Raw genomic sequence first — 17855 nt, forward strand, 5'->3', positions numbered from 1 at the left:
AAGTAACGCCGGAGGCAAGGATCGACACAAATCACATAACACAATCCCGGATTTAGAAAGAGCATAATGACTGCGACAAAAGAAGCACCGTTAATGCATTCCCTGGGATGTTTATTTTAGATTGTTAGCCATTTTGTACACATGAAGACATGGTCGAGGCTCATGGAGGATACGAGTGATGCTGAAATTCATCACAGAAAGACAGCAGTATAACTTGAGTCATATTCAAATTTTACTGCGTTCAACTAATTTTGTTGACCTCACACAAAAACAAATGGATAAATACCATTGGACAACTCGCACACGGTCGTTTGATTCCTGAGCAGAGCTTGTACTATGGTAACCAAATACTTATATACTTCTAAATACATACTTATATAGATACAATATCAAATACATCAAATATCAACTAATAATTTCTATATACACCAAGACATAAATACGACACAAGAACCTCTTCGCTAGATGAATAGTTAAGTATCTTTTGACACTGGTATGATTGACATTTATCATGGCGCCAACATGGACGCCAGTCGCTATATTGCCAATGTAAAAAAATAATATTCTACTAACTCTATAGGTACTGTTTGGCACGGCTTTCAGTTATTTTAGTTGTTCGTAGTTGAGTTTTGTGCTTTTATTCGTTATGGTCTAGTATCCCGCTAGGCAACGACCTTCACCGAGCTGGTTAATGGGTAAAATTTTTTTTTTTTTATAAAAAGGTACCTATGTTAATAAATCTATTGCGGTTGGAGTCTAAATATTTTAGTCCAGAATGTGCTTAATCTACTTTTCTTTTTTTTGCACTGGCTTCGTTAGTGAACAAATTTAATCAAAATCAAAAGCATAAAACCGGTGTAAGTTACTAGTAAAAATTTACCTGTTTTTACCTACCTGCACCCAAGAGCTGTGACAGCAAATAAATAAATAGTTAATCCAACGTTTGTAAATATCAAAGATTTCAGAGGAATGTGCATGTACATATAAAAGGTTTTCGAATAATATTATTCTTATCCGGCTATATAAGAATAATATTATTCAAGCATTGTTACTGGAAATGTTCTGATAAAGCAAACCTAGTTACTAGGTACCTCAGCAACATCATCCCAGAATAACAAAAACAAAATCGAAAAGAATTTTATTTATTTACAAAATGAGATATTACAAAATCTAAGTTTATTATCATATTGACATAATTGGACGCTCTTTTAATTATTATCGGAGCAATCACAAAATTTTCATAATACAATTTTATACTCGAACTAAAATACTTTTCATGGCAGTGTTTCACTACTTAATATCTAAGTACAGCCAATATTAATATTGTATATAGAGTGAAATTAGAAAGAAGGTCAAAGTCAAACAACATAGGCGATTTTACTGCCGGTTTTTTGATAACTATTTATTTTTATTTGTAAAACGATATAGAAGATATCTCACCTAATACTAGGTAATAGGACCCTAGTAAGTATATACGGATATTTATTAATGAACATTCAATACTTGATTTAATAAAAATTTGCAATTATAAAAGCCGAATGCTATTTTGATGCGTTATCTTTAAGGGGATACATTTTACCGACGAAAACAGATGGTGGCTTGTACACATAATGTTAAAATGCACAATGGGTCTTATACTCGGTGAATATTGTAAAGCTCAGTCAGCCCGTCGATGTAATTCGTCCTAAACGTCGGGTAGTAATTAAGGCCGCTAATCCACAAGCGTTTTACGACCGTTGGCGTCTCTCTGACGTGAACGCAGCGTGTGTGTGGCAAGCGTTAACGTCCGCTGACCACGACATTCACGCCACGGATATGATACTATTTGAGGCACACGTACAGAGAAGTAGCGGAATTCTCTACAGTCGGTACTACTGAGTATCGAGAGTATGACATTTAAAATTTACTGCCAAAATAGTTCCTATAGAGCCCGCTAGAGGTGCGGATAAGATTTTCATGCAACATTTCTCAGATGTCGGCAGTCGATAGTAGTAGAGAATCGAGCTACAGGTTGATGCTGCGTACGTTGAACAGCAACGCTAGTAAAACGCCTGTTGGATAGTCCCTAAAATATTCACCTCGTATAACCCGTTTGACCAACGGGTAGTGAAGAACTTAGTGTTAAACAAAAACTGTTAAAACTGTTATTTATTTAAATTTCACCCCGTATAATAAAATACTTTATAGTATTTTCCGTAATTCACAAACAATTATTTACTGAAAGCTGTACAGAAACCTGTTATACGAAAGCTGAGAGCGTTATCCACCGACAATACTTAACATAAATAAGAATAAATGATTTCATCCTTCTCGATAAGTAATAGATAGTGTATCAAAAGGAATATTGACAGTTAAAGGTATAAGTGGACAATGGTGTTATCTGGCATAATGAAAGATCTACTTCTTTGTCCTTCGTCCACTAATTTCTTCATTTTTAAACATTTTCTCTCTTTAATCTAGCAGATATTATGTTATCGAAAACTTATCCAGAATTGCTAAAACCGGGAAGGTTTTTTTACTTAGAATTTAATAATGTTTGTTATAAATAAAATGAAATTAAAAATGTGTAACAAAAGCCTACTGTACTACATCATAGAACATAATTAGAGCAACTAAAAGAATGTCAAAACATACAATTCAGTTTTATAATTACTCATAATCATAACAATATAATTATTATCGCAGAAAAACTATAAAAATAATAAAATATATTGTCTTTCATGATCACCAATTTATTTCATAATAAAAAACAAAGCTGTATTTTAAAGCGTTATAATTATTTCGCGGAATTGTATTAACTGCCTGTTTTATTTGCTTGCAACACTATAGACAAGTACATTATTTTAAAATATTCCTTATATGGGTGAATCCTGAATCTCAGATATACTTGAACATTATATTCCAGGAGTTAATTAAACAATTTAAAAAAATATGATTATTTTAGGCCTAATTGATGATTAAGGTGATGAACTAGCTATTAACCGCGAGAGCGGCGGTTTCAGTTTCATATGCAGTGGCCTGAAAATCCACGGCGATTAAGCTAGTGAGCAATGGGGCTTAGACTGTGTACACACTGACATGAGGCTTGATCGGCATTGTGTCTTAGTGATTGGGTAAGTGCGTTTGCAAACACTGTAGAATGTTCATGTCCTAAAACTACTGAAGCATTGAGCACAAAGCAAATTGCCTGTCAGTACAATCGTCACTTTTATGAAGGCTACACACCAAAGCCGTTTACTCGCACATGTCGACAGCTGATTATTGCAAAAGAAAAGTAAGTGACTTGTACACTGTATATAACACAAAAGCTGCCGATATGGTACGAAGTGACAACTGGGAATACAAGTAGGTAGAAAATTCCCAGTTGTCACCTGGGGCACAGTGTAAGAGGGGACAACTGGAAATATACCGCCAATATCAAACCGTCAAAGTGTTGGTGGGTAGGAGACATGTGGATGTACACTCCATTCAAATAAGCAACAGATAGCCTATCTCATAGATAAAAACATCTATGGAAACGTCACCAGTTTCACCTGATGGTTAAAAGCCTTAGGCCTATATTTGAGATCTATTCAAACATAAATAGCAAACTCCCATTCCGACATTCAGGATTTCTATTGCTAAGAGTGAATGTTTAATGATTAAATAATGTTGCATATAAAACACTATGCATGGGTACTAGTCATGTATTTGAGAATATACCATGTCTACATTAATACGATACTGACGTATAAGTGCTCATTCACGTTGACTCGCGGGCGCGGTGGCGGGCGCGGTCGCGAAATATCAAACATATGGCGTAGTTCCCAAGTGTTCACGTACAAACCGTTCGCGCGGTCTAAGTAGCGGGCGAGCTAGCGGTGTCGCGCGCGGCCCGCGCGGCGCGCTCGCGGCAATATCAAACACATGAAGATGTTCGTGTGTGTTCACGTCGAACTAGCGGTGGCGGGCGCGATTCACTCGCGACGGCAAGTAAGTTCAACCAGTTTGAGCCAGTTTGAGCCGAACGCCCGCCTGGCGGCCAACGTGAACACAAATCGCCACGTCCCCGCGCTCGCGACCGCCACCGCGCCCGCGCGTTCCGACGTGAACAAGCACTAAGAGTAAATCTGGCCTTACATGGCAAGTTTATATCATATCGCGGTGGCAAGACTGACTTAAGACAGACTAATGTCTTTCTAGTCAATATTCCACAGCGGCCAGTTTCATTGAAACCAGCCAACTGTGTAGTTTGTTTATAGTGGACACAGGTACACTCTTCCTTTACTCTCATAGTCCGGTGGGACGGATACGACCAGGGAGATATTAGGCGCAGGACCGACGGCTTTACGTGCTCTCCGAGACACGGAGGGCATAAATTCATTGTAATTCATCGCAACAACTTTTGTATCAACGTGTCGGCAGCAGTCAGCTATGAAACACATTATGTTATACTAGACGAAAACCCGGTTTCGCTCGGGTGAATTTTGCTACGGCAATCACGGCAATTGCCGTAGCAATGGCAACACTTGTCAAAGACAACATTTTCGCCAAACGTCAACGACTGAAGAACCCAAGATGGCGGTTTATTTGTCAGTGCCATTAGAATTTAACGAAATTCTTCATAATCCACATTTTGCGGATATAATAATATGTTGTCGACTCGAAATCAATATTTTTTTATATAAGGTTTCGAGCGAATCTACTGTACCCCTTGACGAAATTATTAATATAGATAGTGTGCCTACTTGAATCTTAGGCAAGTCTGTCTTAAGTCATACTACGTCTTGCCATACGCTAGGCACTGGCTACGCCACTGCTCCTAAGCCTTTAATCTAACAAATCTCACTGAGGGATCACGGTCCGTGTTGCCGTTGTGATGTCTCATACAAATTCTAACTCCCACTGTACTGGACATTTAAACGTCTAGTACAGTCCAGGGATTTTGTTACTTAGTAACAAAGTAATTATAAAATAATCAGCTGATTTATATTGCAAGTATTTCAAGATCAAAGTAAGGTCTACGACCTAAACTCTCTTTGGGCAATGAGTGAGAAATTCTTTGAAAGAAAAACTCAGTCATAACATCACGCCTGTTATAACAGGCGGTCAGTCTGCAACCAACTTAGGATATATCCTAAGTTGGTTGCAGAGACGTGTGAAATACATCCATGTTCCGGCTTTAAAACCCCCCAAATCACTATATCTATTGGTAAAAATCGCTTTCACAAACGAGTTTATCGTCAATAGACAGCCGAAAGGACTTTCTTGTATTATATTAGGTCGAGGAAAAAGTCTTTTCGCATTATAGTATGCATGAACTTGAAGTGATAATAGATTGGTGTATACATCGTTTGAGAGTCTTGAGACAGTGACAACACCGGCCGCTACCTATAAAAGTATTGTCTACATAATCCTACGTACAACTACAGTCAGTCTTAATTCAGTTATCTGCGATCTCGAGATACGCCGCGGCCTCTTTTTGGTCACGAAAAAATTTTGACAGCCTTTGTTTTTGTATTTCATTGTAACTTTTATTTGTTATTCTCACTTCATCTAGTAGTTTGTGTACTGCTTTGTTGTTAGGAGATACTTTGTCGGCCTGCTTGAGGTCCATGAGAGCGTCGTCGTAGTTTTTGAGAGCGTAGTTTGCTTGGCCGCGCCTGTATAATGCTTTTTCGTTGCGCGGGTCTAGTTCTAACACCTGAAAATTCAAAAAACCATATTACTATCTGATTCTATCCTTGCACTATAATAATCGCAAGTGGTAAAAAAGACGGGTATTGTGTTTGTACTTTTCTTTTTAATAGTTACTAAACAGAATCGGGTCCAGGATGCCGATAGTTTACAACTTGGATTTAATATATAGTATTGTTTTTCATCCAGAACATCCTATAATAAATGATACGGAGGCGACCTACGCTTCAACCATTTATGATTGAAAAATGCAACAATAAATTGAAGAGTTGTAGCATTAAATCTTAAATCAAGCATTCGCTTAAGGAATAGCTATGGAAATGTCTCCCTCATCTCATTTGATGTCAACGAAAACACGAATTAGTGACGTCACTATGTCGTATTTTCTATACATAAACTAGCTGACTCGGTAAACGTTGTTTTGCCATATATTTTTTTTTAATGGTGTCACTTAGGGGTATAAAAAATAGATGTTGGCCGATTCTCAGACCTACTTAATATGCTCACAATTTCTAACTTGGTAACTAACATTGTGACATGGAAATTTTATATACCTATAAGATGTGTTTTTGTCGTTTGATGGTAACTGATTTGATTAATAACAAAATACCGTATTACTCACTTCTGAACAATATTTGACACTGGATCTATAATCTTCTATCTTCATGTAGCACGCGGCCAGGTTCAGGTTACACTGTATCACATATGTGGTCCTTATTTCTTGATCTGTAATTTAAATCGTAACGTTTATTAAATTAATGCATTCTAAACATAGATTAAGTCCCCAACCCGCACTTGGCCAGCGTGGTGGACTCAAGGCTTAACCCCTCCCTCATTACGGGAGCAGACCCTTGCCCAGCAGTGGGACATTAATGGGTTAAAATTTATTTATTTATTTAAACATAGATTACAGAAAAAGAATGCACTACTTAAGTTTTTTTTAACATACAATTAACAAGTTCCATGTGCAAATAAAAAAAAATATTTGATTCGAATACACGTCCCGTTTTCGTGTCCGGGAATAAAACCTACGACAACAGTGTCCAGCGTCACAACAACCACAAGCTTAAACAATTACGAACTTCTGAAACTAACCATTTCTGAATTAAAAGTATATTTTTGTATAATCATTCATAATCTCAAAAATACATTTCAGTTAATCCTCAGTCAAATATAGATCCATTTAGATTCGTTGAGAAGAGTAAAAATAAGAAAAGTGTCACTCAAAAGCAAAAGATCGTAAGTCAATAGAAAATCACTTGGACGTCCGACATTGTCGTACCGGCGAAGTAGGCCAGAATAAAACGTAAATAGAATAATTGCTTCGTTATACGTTCATTGTGGCTCTTTATTAGGTCATTAGGTTCGCTATTGTATCGTTCACGGCCCTCGGAACTTGCTCCCAATTATTTATTTATAGAATATATACTGATATTATAAATATAAGAGTTTGGGTATTCACACAAACTACTAATTTTGATGAATTTGTTACTTAGTTCATAGGCTGGGTTAAGACAAGATATATTTACTCCGAGCAATCTTCACGCGAACGAAGTCGCGGGCAGAAGCTAGTATCTACAGTACAAAAAGGAGCTTTTGTTTTTGCATCAAATAATTCGGAATCAATTCACTACTCACACTTCAAATCGGACCCATAGGAAATCAAAATTGAAGGACCACTAGAATAACAGAAAAAGAAAGGGCTTCTGCTACTAAATGAGTTTATTTAGTAAAAACTAAAAAAAAAACTATAATCTTTAAGTTAAGACCGCGAGCTATACCTACACACTCTTGCAAACCACAGATTAAAAAAAACACTGCTCTACTGGTTCACGGACAGAAAAAGGAAAGCAACGCTTTTCAATGTATTCCTGTCTTTAAAATCAATTTCTTATTTCGTCTACGTCATGTCTCGACTCCCCGCGGAGATAATATCGTGGGTGTTTTGTATACAATAGGATATAAATACAAATATAAAAGGATTCATTGACTGATTTGTACCAGAGGTCATATGGCTAGACGTATCGACCTCCAAATTGAGATAACTTTTGTCTTGATCATCCGTATTTAGAAAGGTAAGCAGGTAAAGTTATTTTTGCAAATATTTTGAGAGTAAAGCTCGGATCGCGCCGGAATCGGAGCGTACGGACCGTAAGGATTTGTTATTTTGTATTTCACGCGGACGAAGTCACGGGCGAAAGCCAGTTCATCACATGAACAAAAATGAAGCTGTTGCTAAGCGCGTAATTCAAGAACGGCTTAACCAATTCAACGTATTGATTTTGTAAAATAATCTTTAAAGAAGATAGTTTTAATGGAGAAAAAAAAACTAAATTGCAAAAAAAAATACATACCTAGGTAAGGTGCGAGGGTTAGCTAGTACATAATATAAACCCGAATTCCGTTCATAAGTACTAAGAAATGAATTAGTTGGGACCCGGCATCTAAAACTAGACATCTAAAAGTGGCTGCAAGTAGTAGTCGGGTGTAAAAACTAGTAAAGTATAAAATACAACGTATAACTCACATTGTTCCTTCAAATCGATATCTTTAATATCGTCAATGGGTTGGCAGGCGTGCTCTAGATAACGCAGGCACTTGTGGTACTTCCTCGCGGCCGCCTTGTACCGACTCTCGCCGAAGTGACAGTTACCCGTGTTCTTCACGTCCCTTATAGATGACATTAATTGGTCTACCTGAAAACCGTATATAAAACATTCAAAGCCATATTTTTGTTATATGCTGCAGAACCAACTTATCGAAATAAGTAGTACTGTATTCAAAAAACGACTGAAATAAGTATATTTATATCAGCTTAGCCTTTCTCCCAAGCTATGTTGGAGTCGGCTTGCAGTCTCACCGGATGCAGCTGAATACAAGTGTTTGAAGTATATTTAATAAATCAAAATATGTACTTAATAAAAAGATTAAGAACGAATGGCAATCAAAATATTTTGCAGTTTTAACAACAGCATTTAAAATAATATATTGTAGAGAAAGGACAATTAGGGAAAAAAACCAGATTAAAAACTAAATGTCATTAACAAACTGCTGAGGAATGCTCATCTAAAAATATGTGAAAGATAAGGTCCTAAGAGTAGGGGGTATAAAATCTACTCACACTAATTGGTTCATCCGTACAATCTTCCGGGTACTCTGGCAGACGGTCGGCGGTCCCGTCGCGACATCGCACGTCCCACTCACTCGTTATAATCTCACCACAATCTTCAATCAGACATTCCTGGGTAACGTAACAAAATATACTTAATAAAGACCATCTTAACGTAAATAATGGATTTGATGTTGCCAAGGAACTGAAGCTTTATGAGAAAAAATGGTCCCTCCTTCTTTCTTCCTCCCTTTTTCTTTTAAAGAGACAACTCCCGCACTAAGATTTCTTGTGCCGCGGGGACATTTACGAACATACAAACAACGCACGCAAAGTACAACCAGACCCGAAACGATTCGTGGATCGCACAAATAATTGATCCGTGTGGGAATCGAACCCACGACCTCCCGACGGCAGATTGACAGGGACGCGGCGAGGTGACCTTAACTACTGCGCTAGATCTGTCACGGGATCAAACCCAAGCACATACATAGATACATAAAATTGCAACTCTTTGATAGTTAGACAGAGATTGAAGAACGCCAAATGCTTCGATACCAAAACAAACTTACTTTAAACACAATACTATTAAGACATTAAAACAAAGAAAAAACATCACAGAATATAAAAAATAAACTGTAATAAAGTGGACGATTACCAACATACCACCGCGGGGCGGCCGGATTCAGCGTCTCCGTATCGTTGTATCTCCTTCACAATGCCGAGGCCGGCCAGGACCTCGCCGAAAACCACATTGGTCCCGTCCAGGTGGGGGCAAGGGACGGTAGTTATACAAAACTGAGAGCCGTTGGTGTTTTTGCAACCACTGTTCGCCATGCTTAGTACCCCTGGCTCGTGCTGAAGCAAATTTTTGGTTTAGAAGATGAGGTAAGATTTCGTAAGCAAAAAGCTTTACCCCCGGTTTGCGAAGTACATTTAGCGGTAGTTTATCTGTTCAAAAGCGTTGAAACTCATATAAAAAACCGCTATTGTATAAATAAACTACCGCTAAATGTACCTTAGAATCCGAGGGTTAGTTACTAAAGTGGTTTACTTAATCATTTTAAAACCTCGCGTTGCATGTTTAATGTATAATAGAATACGGGAATTAACGCGAACACCTATTTACCTTAAACCACCACGGCAGTTACCGAAACGTTAGGTATTTTAAGGTAAAATGCGTGTTCGCGTTAATTCCCGTATTCTATTATACATGGTTGTGTTAACTTGAGTGTTGACTTATTATTAAGAGTTGGTTGACCAAAGTGGTCTCAAATGGGTACTGTAGACCGATTTTCTTTAGTCGGTATAATCAGTCGTCATTCAGACAAGCAATGACATTTGAATTGAATTCACAACAAATAGTTCTTGAGAAATACGCCAGGAGAGTTGAACATTTTTTTTTATTTTTTTATAAGATAATTGTGGTAATAAATTAACCCATTGTTAGAAATCTATGTAATGTAATAATAGAGATGCTTTTCTGGAAACTTGAATCCTACATTACACTACAACTGCGCAGACGCGTAAATCGAGACTTAAACTTTATAAAGAACTTGTTCAGGTTTCCTAACGAGAAATTCTTCAACGAAGAAACTTTAAAAGAGAAGTCATAAAAATACAGAACTATTAGAAAGAGTCTGGTACTCTGGTACGAACTAAAGTTAAGTAACGCAGTTTTCTATCCACGAAGACAAATAACGGAAGAGTAAAATTACTTACTTTTAATCTAAAATTTTCATCTTCAAAGGTTGGTCCGTATATGCTTTCACCGCCGCTTCCATCGTCACTGATTATATCACCCCCTTGTATCATGAACTGTGAGATTGCTGAAATTTTATTGACTGGATAACATTTAATGTTCTATAATAAGAGACACCTAACTTCTAATCTGGATTCTAAAAGGTAAAATTTTACTCAGAGCTGATTATTTCATCGCCAGAATAATATATCCTGCCAGTAATTTTTGGACCGATTATATACAGAAAAAATACGAAAATCTTCAAAATGATTCCTCTAACGGCCAGGCCGTAAGAAAAAACGTGACGTCACATGCCTTCTTAACCTTAACGGCAATAAAAGTACAAGTTCAACATACCTTTATGAAATTTTGTCCCTTTATAATGTAAGGGTTTTTCGTTAACACCGTTTCCCTTTTCCCCGGTACATAACGCTCTGAAATTCTCCGCAGTTTTAGGCACTACATCGCTTCTTAACTTTATCACAACACGACCGGCTGAAACAAACAGAGACTGTAAAATATCATGAAATAAAAAATACTTAATTTAGTACGTAAGCATCTTGGTATTCTTAATGCTATCCTACTAATATAAATATATGCAGAACTTTGTGTGATTTGTTATGCTTTCACAACAAAAAATACTAATGAAATGTACTACACAGGTCGTTAATTACATGAACTCACAAATGGGATGTTTACTCCGGAAAATCTTTTGATACGGTAGAACAACGCTTGTCGATCATAGGACTACTTTTACAACAGAATATCGCGGATTTTGCATTTTTGCAATCAGGTACAGTGCAGCTTAGAATTAAGTACGCGAAAAAAAAAGTACTTTAATGATTGTAGTTTATTATTACTACAAGATGTCGTGTATGAGACATAAGAATTAATCATAATTACCGCAATATGGGTGTAGCAGTAATGTTAGAAATATGCATAATAGTTCAGTTGCCGCATCGCTATTAAATATTCAATGCACCGGGGATCGATGCGTGGAATACAATTCTACATTATTTAATACTATCGATTAGGTCTATTTTCGTGCTAAAGCAAAAATACATGCATATTACTTCAAAGTTTAACTTTATATGCACATAAATAAGGTTTTAAATTCGCGTAGCAACTGATATCGCAGTTAAACGAACAGTTAACCTTGGATAGGCCATTACTAGGCATAATTGGCCGGGTCAAAAAACTCGATTGGCCACATGGCAACTACAGCAAAATATTTATTTTAGGAGTTTGATAGAAAAAATAACTGAGGCCTCGATAATTGTCTAACATCGGAATTACATAGGACAGGATGTTTTTAACTTGTTTTTATAAACTAATTACTGTATCCCGCAGTATCGCTCGCGTTTATGATGATTACTTCGCTTCAATCGAAACGTGTTCTAACATAAGATACTTGAAGAGAATTTGCGTGGTTGTTCTGGAGACATTTCTCATCTTCAACTTCATCGGATATTTAGAGTCTTTGCTGAAATAATCAGCACAGGCACTACCTTTAAAACTAACTTAACTCATTCCGCTACGTCAACCGTTCTGACCAAATGTTTAGGGGATATTGACAATAATGAGAATTAATTTATTGTTTTTCTCGAATACAGCCATTTCTAAGCATTGGTGGAAAATTGGAGCCGATATCCAGGCCGGGCCAGACTGCCTACAACGTTCAGTCCTACACTAGCTTACATCGCACAGACCTATACCTGCGAGTTCCAGCGAGCATGTTTGCAGACTTGCCCATTGGCGTGTCCGTCTAGCGAATTCCCTGCTTAAGTTTCTTAATCTTAGACTAGAGACGATAGGTATAGACTTTCACTTCAGTCTAGTTTTTGCTCTGCCACCAGTTACTGTGTGAATTTAGTTATTTGACATCAAAACATGTAACCTACTGCCTTACAAACGGAGATAAGCTTGATTTAATCATTGTTTCTGCAGTGTGTTTCCCACGTTTATATAATGACGTCCTATGTAAATAAAACAAAGGTGAAGTAACACGTCCTCTAGACTACCTTCTATTATACAATATAATGTATTTTATTTACGAATTCTTCAACATATCTTAACATCGTAGCCGCTTTCAATACTGAAGTATAATGCTTTATATTCCAACAACTTAGTAGAGCTTACGCACGATGTATCTTAAGTTTAATTAATAATGCCGTGTAGGTACCTATATCTAAAATATAGTAGCCGTAGCAGTAAACTGTCCGCTGCATAAGTTAACAGGTGTCTGACGTAAAAAAAATCTTATCTCCTGCCGTATGGCGAATGGTCTCATGCCAAAGTTAAACTGTTAACACCCAAACCTAAAGTTGCGGGAAAGAAGCTAATCACAAAATATTTGAATATTGAGACAGGCATCACTCCTTCATATGTGAAAATTCTAATCAGTAACAAAAAAAGCGCATGTAATTTATAACAGTATTATCAAAGCTAAACTGTTTCCGGAAACCATCAATAAATTTTCGCGTTCAAGGCATTTCAGCTTTCAGTCAAGACTGAAAAACAATGATCAATATTTATTACGGCTGTTGACGTCAAACCATCAACGTAGGTATTTTAAGGTGAATTGTACAGCATTGCCTCGACGGAAAAGGAAATGATAGCGATTTAGGATAATATTTTGGTTGTAGACAACAAGACCACTTGGACAATAATGTTGCGACGAGATATGAAGGCATGTGAGGTAGAGGAAGACGACGTCAAGGATAGGGCGAAGTGAAGGCAGAGTTTACGGAACGCTGACCCCACCACCATATTTTATTTATTATGAGACGAATAGCCAGTAAGGGAGAGAGAGAGAGAGTTGTGTAGGTATGTAGAAAAACTTTCAAGTACCAGACGTGTTCCTGTGTCGTGTTGCTAATTTGCTACATAACAACAAAACCATTGTCACAATGACAGTGGTAAATAAAATGAAATTGCAATAAATTCATACCCCATTTATAATCTCTTTGACCTCAAACAGATAATTTTAACGATTTTAATCAAATCTTAATGATAATAATAAGTACTGTTCAATTGATCATACTTCTTGGCGAATTTAACTTAACTTTGATGAAATAAGTATTTTAATTAATAAAAATGTAATTATTGTCCAGAGAAGAAGAACCGGTATTTCGGCATGAAACAAAATATAGGTACCTATGTGTAAATAATAACAGCAATTAAGATTATGTAATTGCAAAAAAAAACTATTGTTGCCATTTTTTTCTGATAAAAACATTTTAGCGTTGAGGTGTGAAAAATTTGAACCGAACAGAGACCATTGACCCTCTATTATCAGCTACAAAAAATAAATAACCAATTATTATTCGTGACTGTAACTGTGATATAATAGATAGTTAAGTCTATCCGGCCTAAACCGGCCGCAAAATGACCTTCAGTTGTACGATTTAGCGTCTTCTATTTATCCCGCGATTCTGCGCCTTAATAATAATAATGTTATATCCTCCGATATCCGGCTATGGCGGTCAGTGTCATTGAAAATAGCCATCTGTGCAGGACTTTGTTTATAGTGTCCAAGTGTGTGCAGAATACACAGGTACACTCTCAATTCCTTTGCTCTCATAACCCGGTGGGACGGATATCCGACACCGACCAGTGAGGGGTCAAGCGCAGAACCGACGGCTTTACGTGCTCTCCGAATAATAGAGGTCTATGACCTCAACTTCCTGACTGGCAATCTCTGAAAAATTCTTAAGAGTAAATCTCAGAAAAGACTTTTTGGCCCGACCCAGGGTTTGAACCCAAGACCTCTTGCGCGGTAGTCGCATACACTACCGTCCGCGCCACAGAGGCAGTCAAGTCTGCGCCTTATCCAGTAGGTAATGAGAGTTATGGTCATTTAATTTCTAAGACGTGCTTCTTATTTACTTTGTGTTGCAACTGTCACCCAATTGGGATTTCAGCCCTAAAGCAAGGATGGGCTGAATTTAGTTAGTTACTTTTCTCTAATATCGTAAGGACTTGAGTCCTCTAGAAGACAAAGAAAGCAAGAATTGCCTGACAAAATAATTTCGTAACAAATGCAATTAGGTATAATATAGGATAATGGCGTAACTATTGATTAATCTGTGTAATGGCAAAACGTGTTTTTAATTGGGGGCCAAAGCCAGAAGATGTTCTGTTCTAAGGAGTTACACATTTACCTGGTCCTGAATAACTGGACAATTTACAATCACTATCAATGTGCTTTCAATTTATAATAATTAACTCGATACACGTAAGTGCGTTTATCCTTCTTAACGCGCCCTTTTACACCCGTTTTGTATGTTTATAAAAACGTTAAATAATGATATCAGCAATAGTATATCAACTTTCAGAATTTCGAATCGAAATTGTCATTTAAAATGTATTTATGAAGCTAATGGAAAAAATATACCAAATTTTCATGAATGGAGTTAGAAAAATGAGACAACAGAAAATAGATACAATATTATACAAAGTATTCATGATAATGCTGCACAGTAGTCGTTTATGTTGACAACCCGACCTTGGGCCACTCAATAGTTTCTGAATAAATGTATTTAATCTATCCTGTATTATACTTGCATTAGACATATCATTCTTGACCCATATTTTTTTAGTTGAATGATTGTTATGAATTGGTTGTACTAGTGGCAGTACAGCCTGCAGTTTTGAAAACTTTCAAACTATACACAAATATGTTCACTTTCATGATTACAGGCTGTAGTTATGTACAGATTTTCAAACTACCCACAAATATGTTCTTGTCATCATGTAACTGTTCAGTTTGGTTGAATGCTCTAATTATTGCTAGTAGGCTGATTTTAAATAAATTCTAGGCAAGCTGCCCTGATATGTTTTTATATCTGGAATGCTTATTATCTAATGTGGATAAGGAATAACATGAAAAAGATCGTTAAATGTTAAAACAACATCTTATAAGTAAAAATGTCACTGAAAATATTTCTTTATAATAGGTCATTGTTTTTCCTTTCCAATATGAGATTATAATGGAAGTATAAATATGTATTTGAGAATATTTTTCATTCTTTTTTAATTAGTTCATTCATTACAATGATGTTAAATAAACCATATAATCAAAACCTGCACTTTAATTGGGATAAGATAACATAATGCACTTGGAGGACACTGACCTATTATATATTTAAAAAAATGATAAAAATGTAAGCTTATCTTTTGACGTACACAGTTTCTGTAAATGTGCATTATCATTTTGCAAATAGATAAAAGGTATACAGCTGGTGACATCATGATAGGTTGGCAACATCAATCATTATAATTATACCTAATATTTTTTATTTTTTTATTAGAAACCCACTGTTGTGTTTCCTCTTTAAAGTTTCAAAAGCCAAAGTCTAGTCTAGCCAATGTCAGATGGACAATGATAGCCTGATCTTTATTTATTGTAGAATAAAGTTACCACAACTATATCTGTTCACAATAAACTCTTATGTACTGAACAAATTTTCATGCAGTCTTTATCAATAGATATAGTGGTTGTTGAGCCTACCTCAACAATCACTCTACCATTATAGTTTTATTCAAAGGCAACCTGGTGAGCCCTGGATAAAGCGAGGCCAAGCTACTAGTAAATACTATTGAAGCAATATTTATATTAGACATCAATTTCCTTAAAGTGTGACAATCCCAGATTTAACTATATCATATGATCCCTTTTGTCCCTCATAGAGTAGCTAAAAAATTGCAGATAGAATAAAGATATTTTAACCAAATATCTAATATTATAAAATTTTCTACTAAAAATTAAATATTCTTGTTTAACTAAACTGAATACTGGATTAGTTTAATTCCTAATTTACATACAATTAAGATTCAAGTGTAACCATTTTATCAATACCTAACTGTTCCATGAGTATAACTGTATATTGTCATGTTAAAGTTGAAACTAATAGAAAACTAGTCACAATTTTGTATGAAAAATAAATGTTTTAGTAGTTATTCATATTCTCTTTCTTTTTAACTATGCATAATCCACAGTGGGTGCCAAAAAAACTGTAATAAGTTTTTTTTTTTCAGTTTTAAAAATTGACACTTCTTCAATCTGTCTTTTCATTAACATGACTAAATTTATTACATACATAATATCACACCTCTTTACCATAGAAATGCTCAGAGACCAAATAATTTCATTTTGAACATTCCATACACTTCTCTTGCCTCATTCACATACATATATCTTGTCATAAATTACTTTATCAATACAGTAAAATAGTCCAAAAGATCAAGAACACTTTAAAAACAGTAGAATCAGTTCAAAATAAAACAGTAAACTGTTCTAGAAATTTACATAAAAGGTTATAAAACATTCACAAATGAAAATAAATATTTATTAATACTTAACAGACAAGGAAAAATTTCCAAGCATGAAATTATAGGTACTTGAGCAGTTATATGTTGGACTCTGCCACAATACAAGGTCACTGCAGTTATCTATGCAGTTATTAAACACACACATATAACTAAAACCACACATACACACAACACTTTCTATGTATCTACAATCATGGAAATTCACATTACTTTTTTTAATTAGGTTTCCGTAAACGTGCATCGGCAAGTGCATTACGAGTTACGACTTAGGACGAAGATCGAGTTATTTTTATTGATGTTCGTCGGTATTACAAAAAGGTTTTACTTAATCAGAATCTATTATGATATGAATAGACGGTAATAGGGACTTTATTAACTTTTTTTTAGTAACAATTCGATCAAAATTACAAAAATAAAATGTACCGTTTTTTTTCCGTAACCTCTGCAGACTATTTTAATAATAAACATATACAAGCATTAATATAAGTGCTTTTATTGCGTTAATAAAGTAAATTATAATTACCTGGCTCCCCGTCAATGGAAATATCTAAATAAACCAGCGGATTTCTTTGTGTCCGGGGATCAGAACTCATGTTATTGATCAACATCGAGCCGTAATTATCCAATTACTGTAATAACCACAAAAACCTGCTGTCGAACAACTTTTACATAATACCACTGATACAGAATACTGATCACAAAACAATATTTAAAAAACTAAACATTTAATTCAATTCACGAAAAACACTACGAACAAAGTGAACAAAACTTAAAACTGACTGACTGATTGATTGCCGATCGAAAGATACAGTGTGACCAGCTGATATTTTTTGATCTTTGAATGAACCTGCCTGTCATGTCACATACAGAATAAATAGAACACATTTGGTACCTGGAACGCGATAGGTAGTGGTTACTCGGTAATTTAATACCCATTATAATGTCTGTTGGGACTTTTTATAAGAGGAATTAACACAGAGTTGCATCTTGGTTAGT

At 35.8% G+C, this 17855-nt stretch overlaps 1 protein-coding gene across 1 annotated transcript; it reads right to left on the reverse strand.

The window, feature by feature from the left end:
- Positions 1 to 1126: 1126 nt before the first annotated feature.
- Cyp40 (Cyclophilin 40) lies at positions 1127 to 17677 on the reverse strand. Its single transcript, XM_076125935.1, has 8 exons — positions 17383 to 17677; positions 10884 to 11021; positions 10508 to 10614; positions 9452 to 9643; positions 8798 to 8917; positions 8204 to 8372; positions 6299 to 6402; positions 1127 to 5683 (listed from the first exon to the last, which is right to left on the reverse strand). Exons 1-8 carry the CDS (start codon positions 17465 to 17467, stop codon positions 5423 to 5425), a joined length of 1176 nt encoding a protein of 391 aa, XP_075982050.1. The 5' UTR covers positions 17468 to 17677; the 3' UTR covers positions 1127 to 5422.
- Between the last annotated feature and the right edge of the window lie 178 nt (positions 17678 to 17855).

This window comes from Anticarsia gemmatalis, chromosome 18 (genome assembly GCF_050436995.1).
Source record: "Anticarsia gemmatalis isolate Benzon Research Colony breed Stoneville strain chromosome 18, ilAntGemm2 primary, whole genome shotgun sequence".
In the NCBI taxonomy this organism is placed as follows: domain Eukaryota; kingdom Metazoa; phylum Arthropoda; class Insecta; order Lepidoptera; family Erebidae; genus Anticarsia; species Anticarsia gemmatalis.

What these genes read in the sequence shown, in the direction of transcription:
- Cyp40 (XM_076125935.1), bottom strand. Translation starts at nt 17,467, where the DNA reads ATGTTGATCAATAACATGAGTTCTGATCCCCGGACACAAAGAAATCCG. An exon ending in AATCCGGCCGCCCCGCGGTG is followed by an intron (nt 8,918 to 9,451) that starts GTATGTTGGTAA and finishes TACGTTACCCAG; the next exon opens with GAATGTCTGATTGAAGATTG. An exon ending in GTACGGATGAACCAATTAGT is followed by an intron (nt 8,373 to 8,797) that starts GTGAGTAGATTT and finishes TACGGTTTTCAG; the next exon opens with GTAGACCAATTAATGTCATC.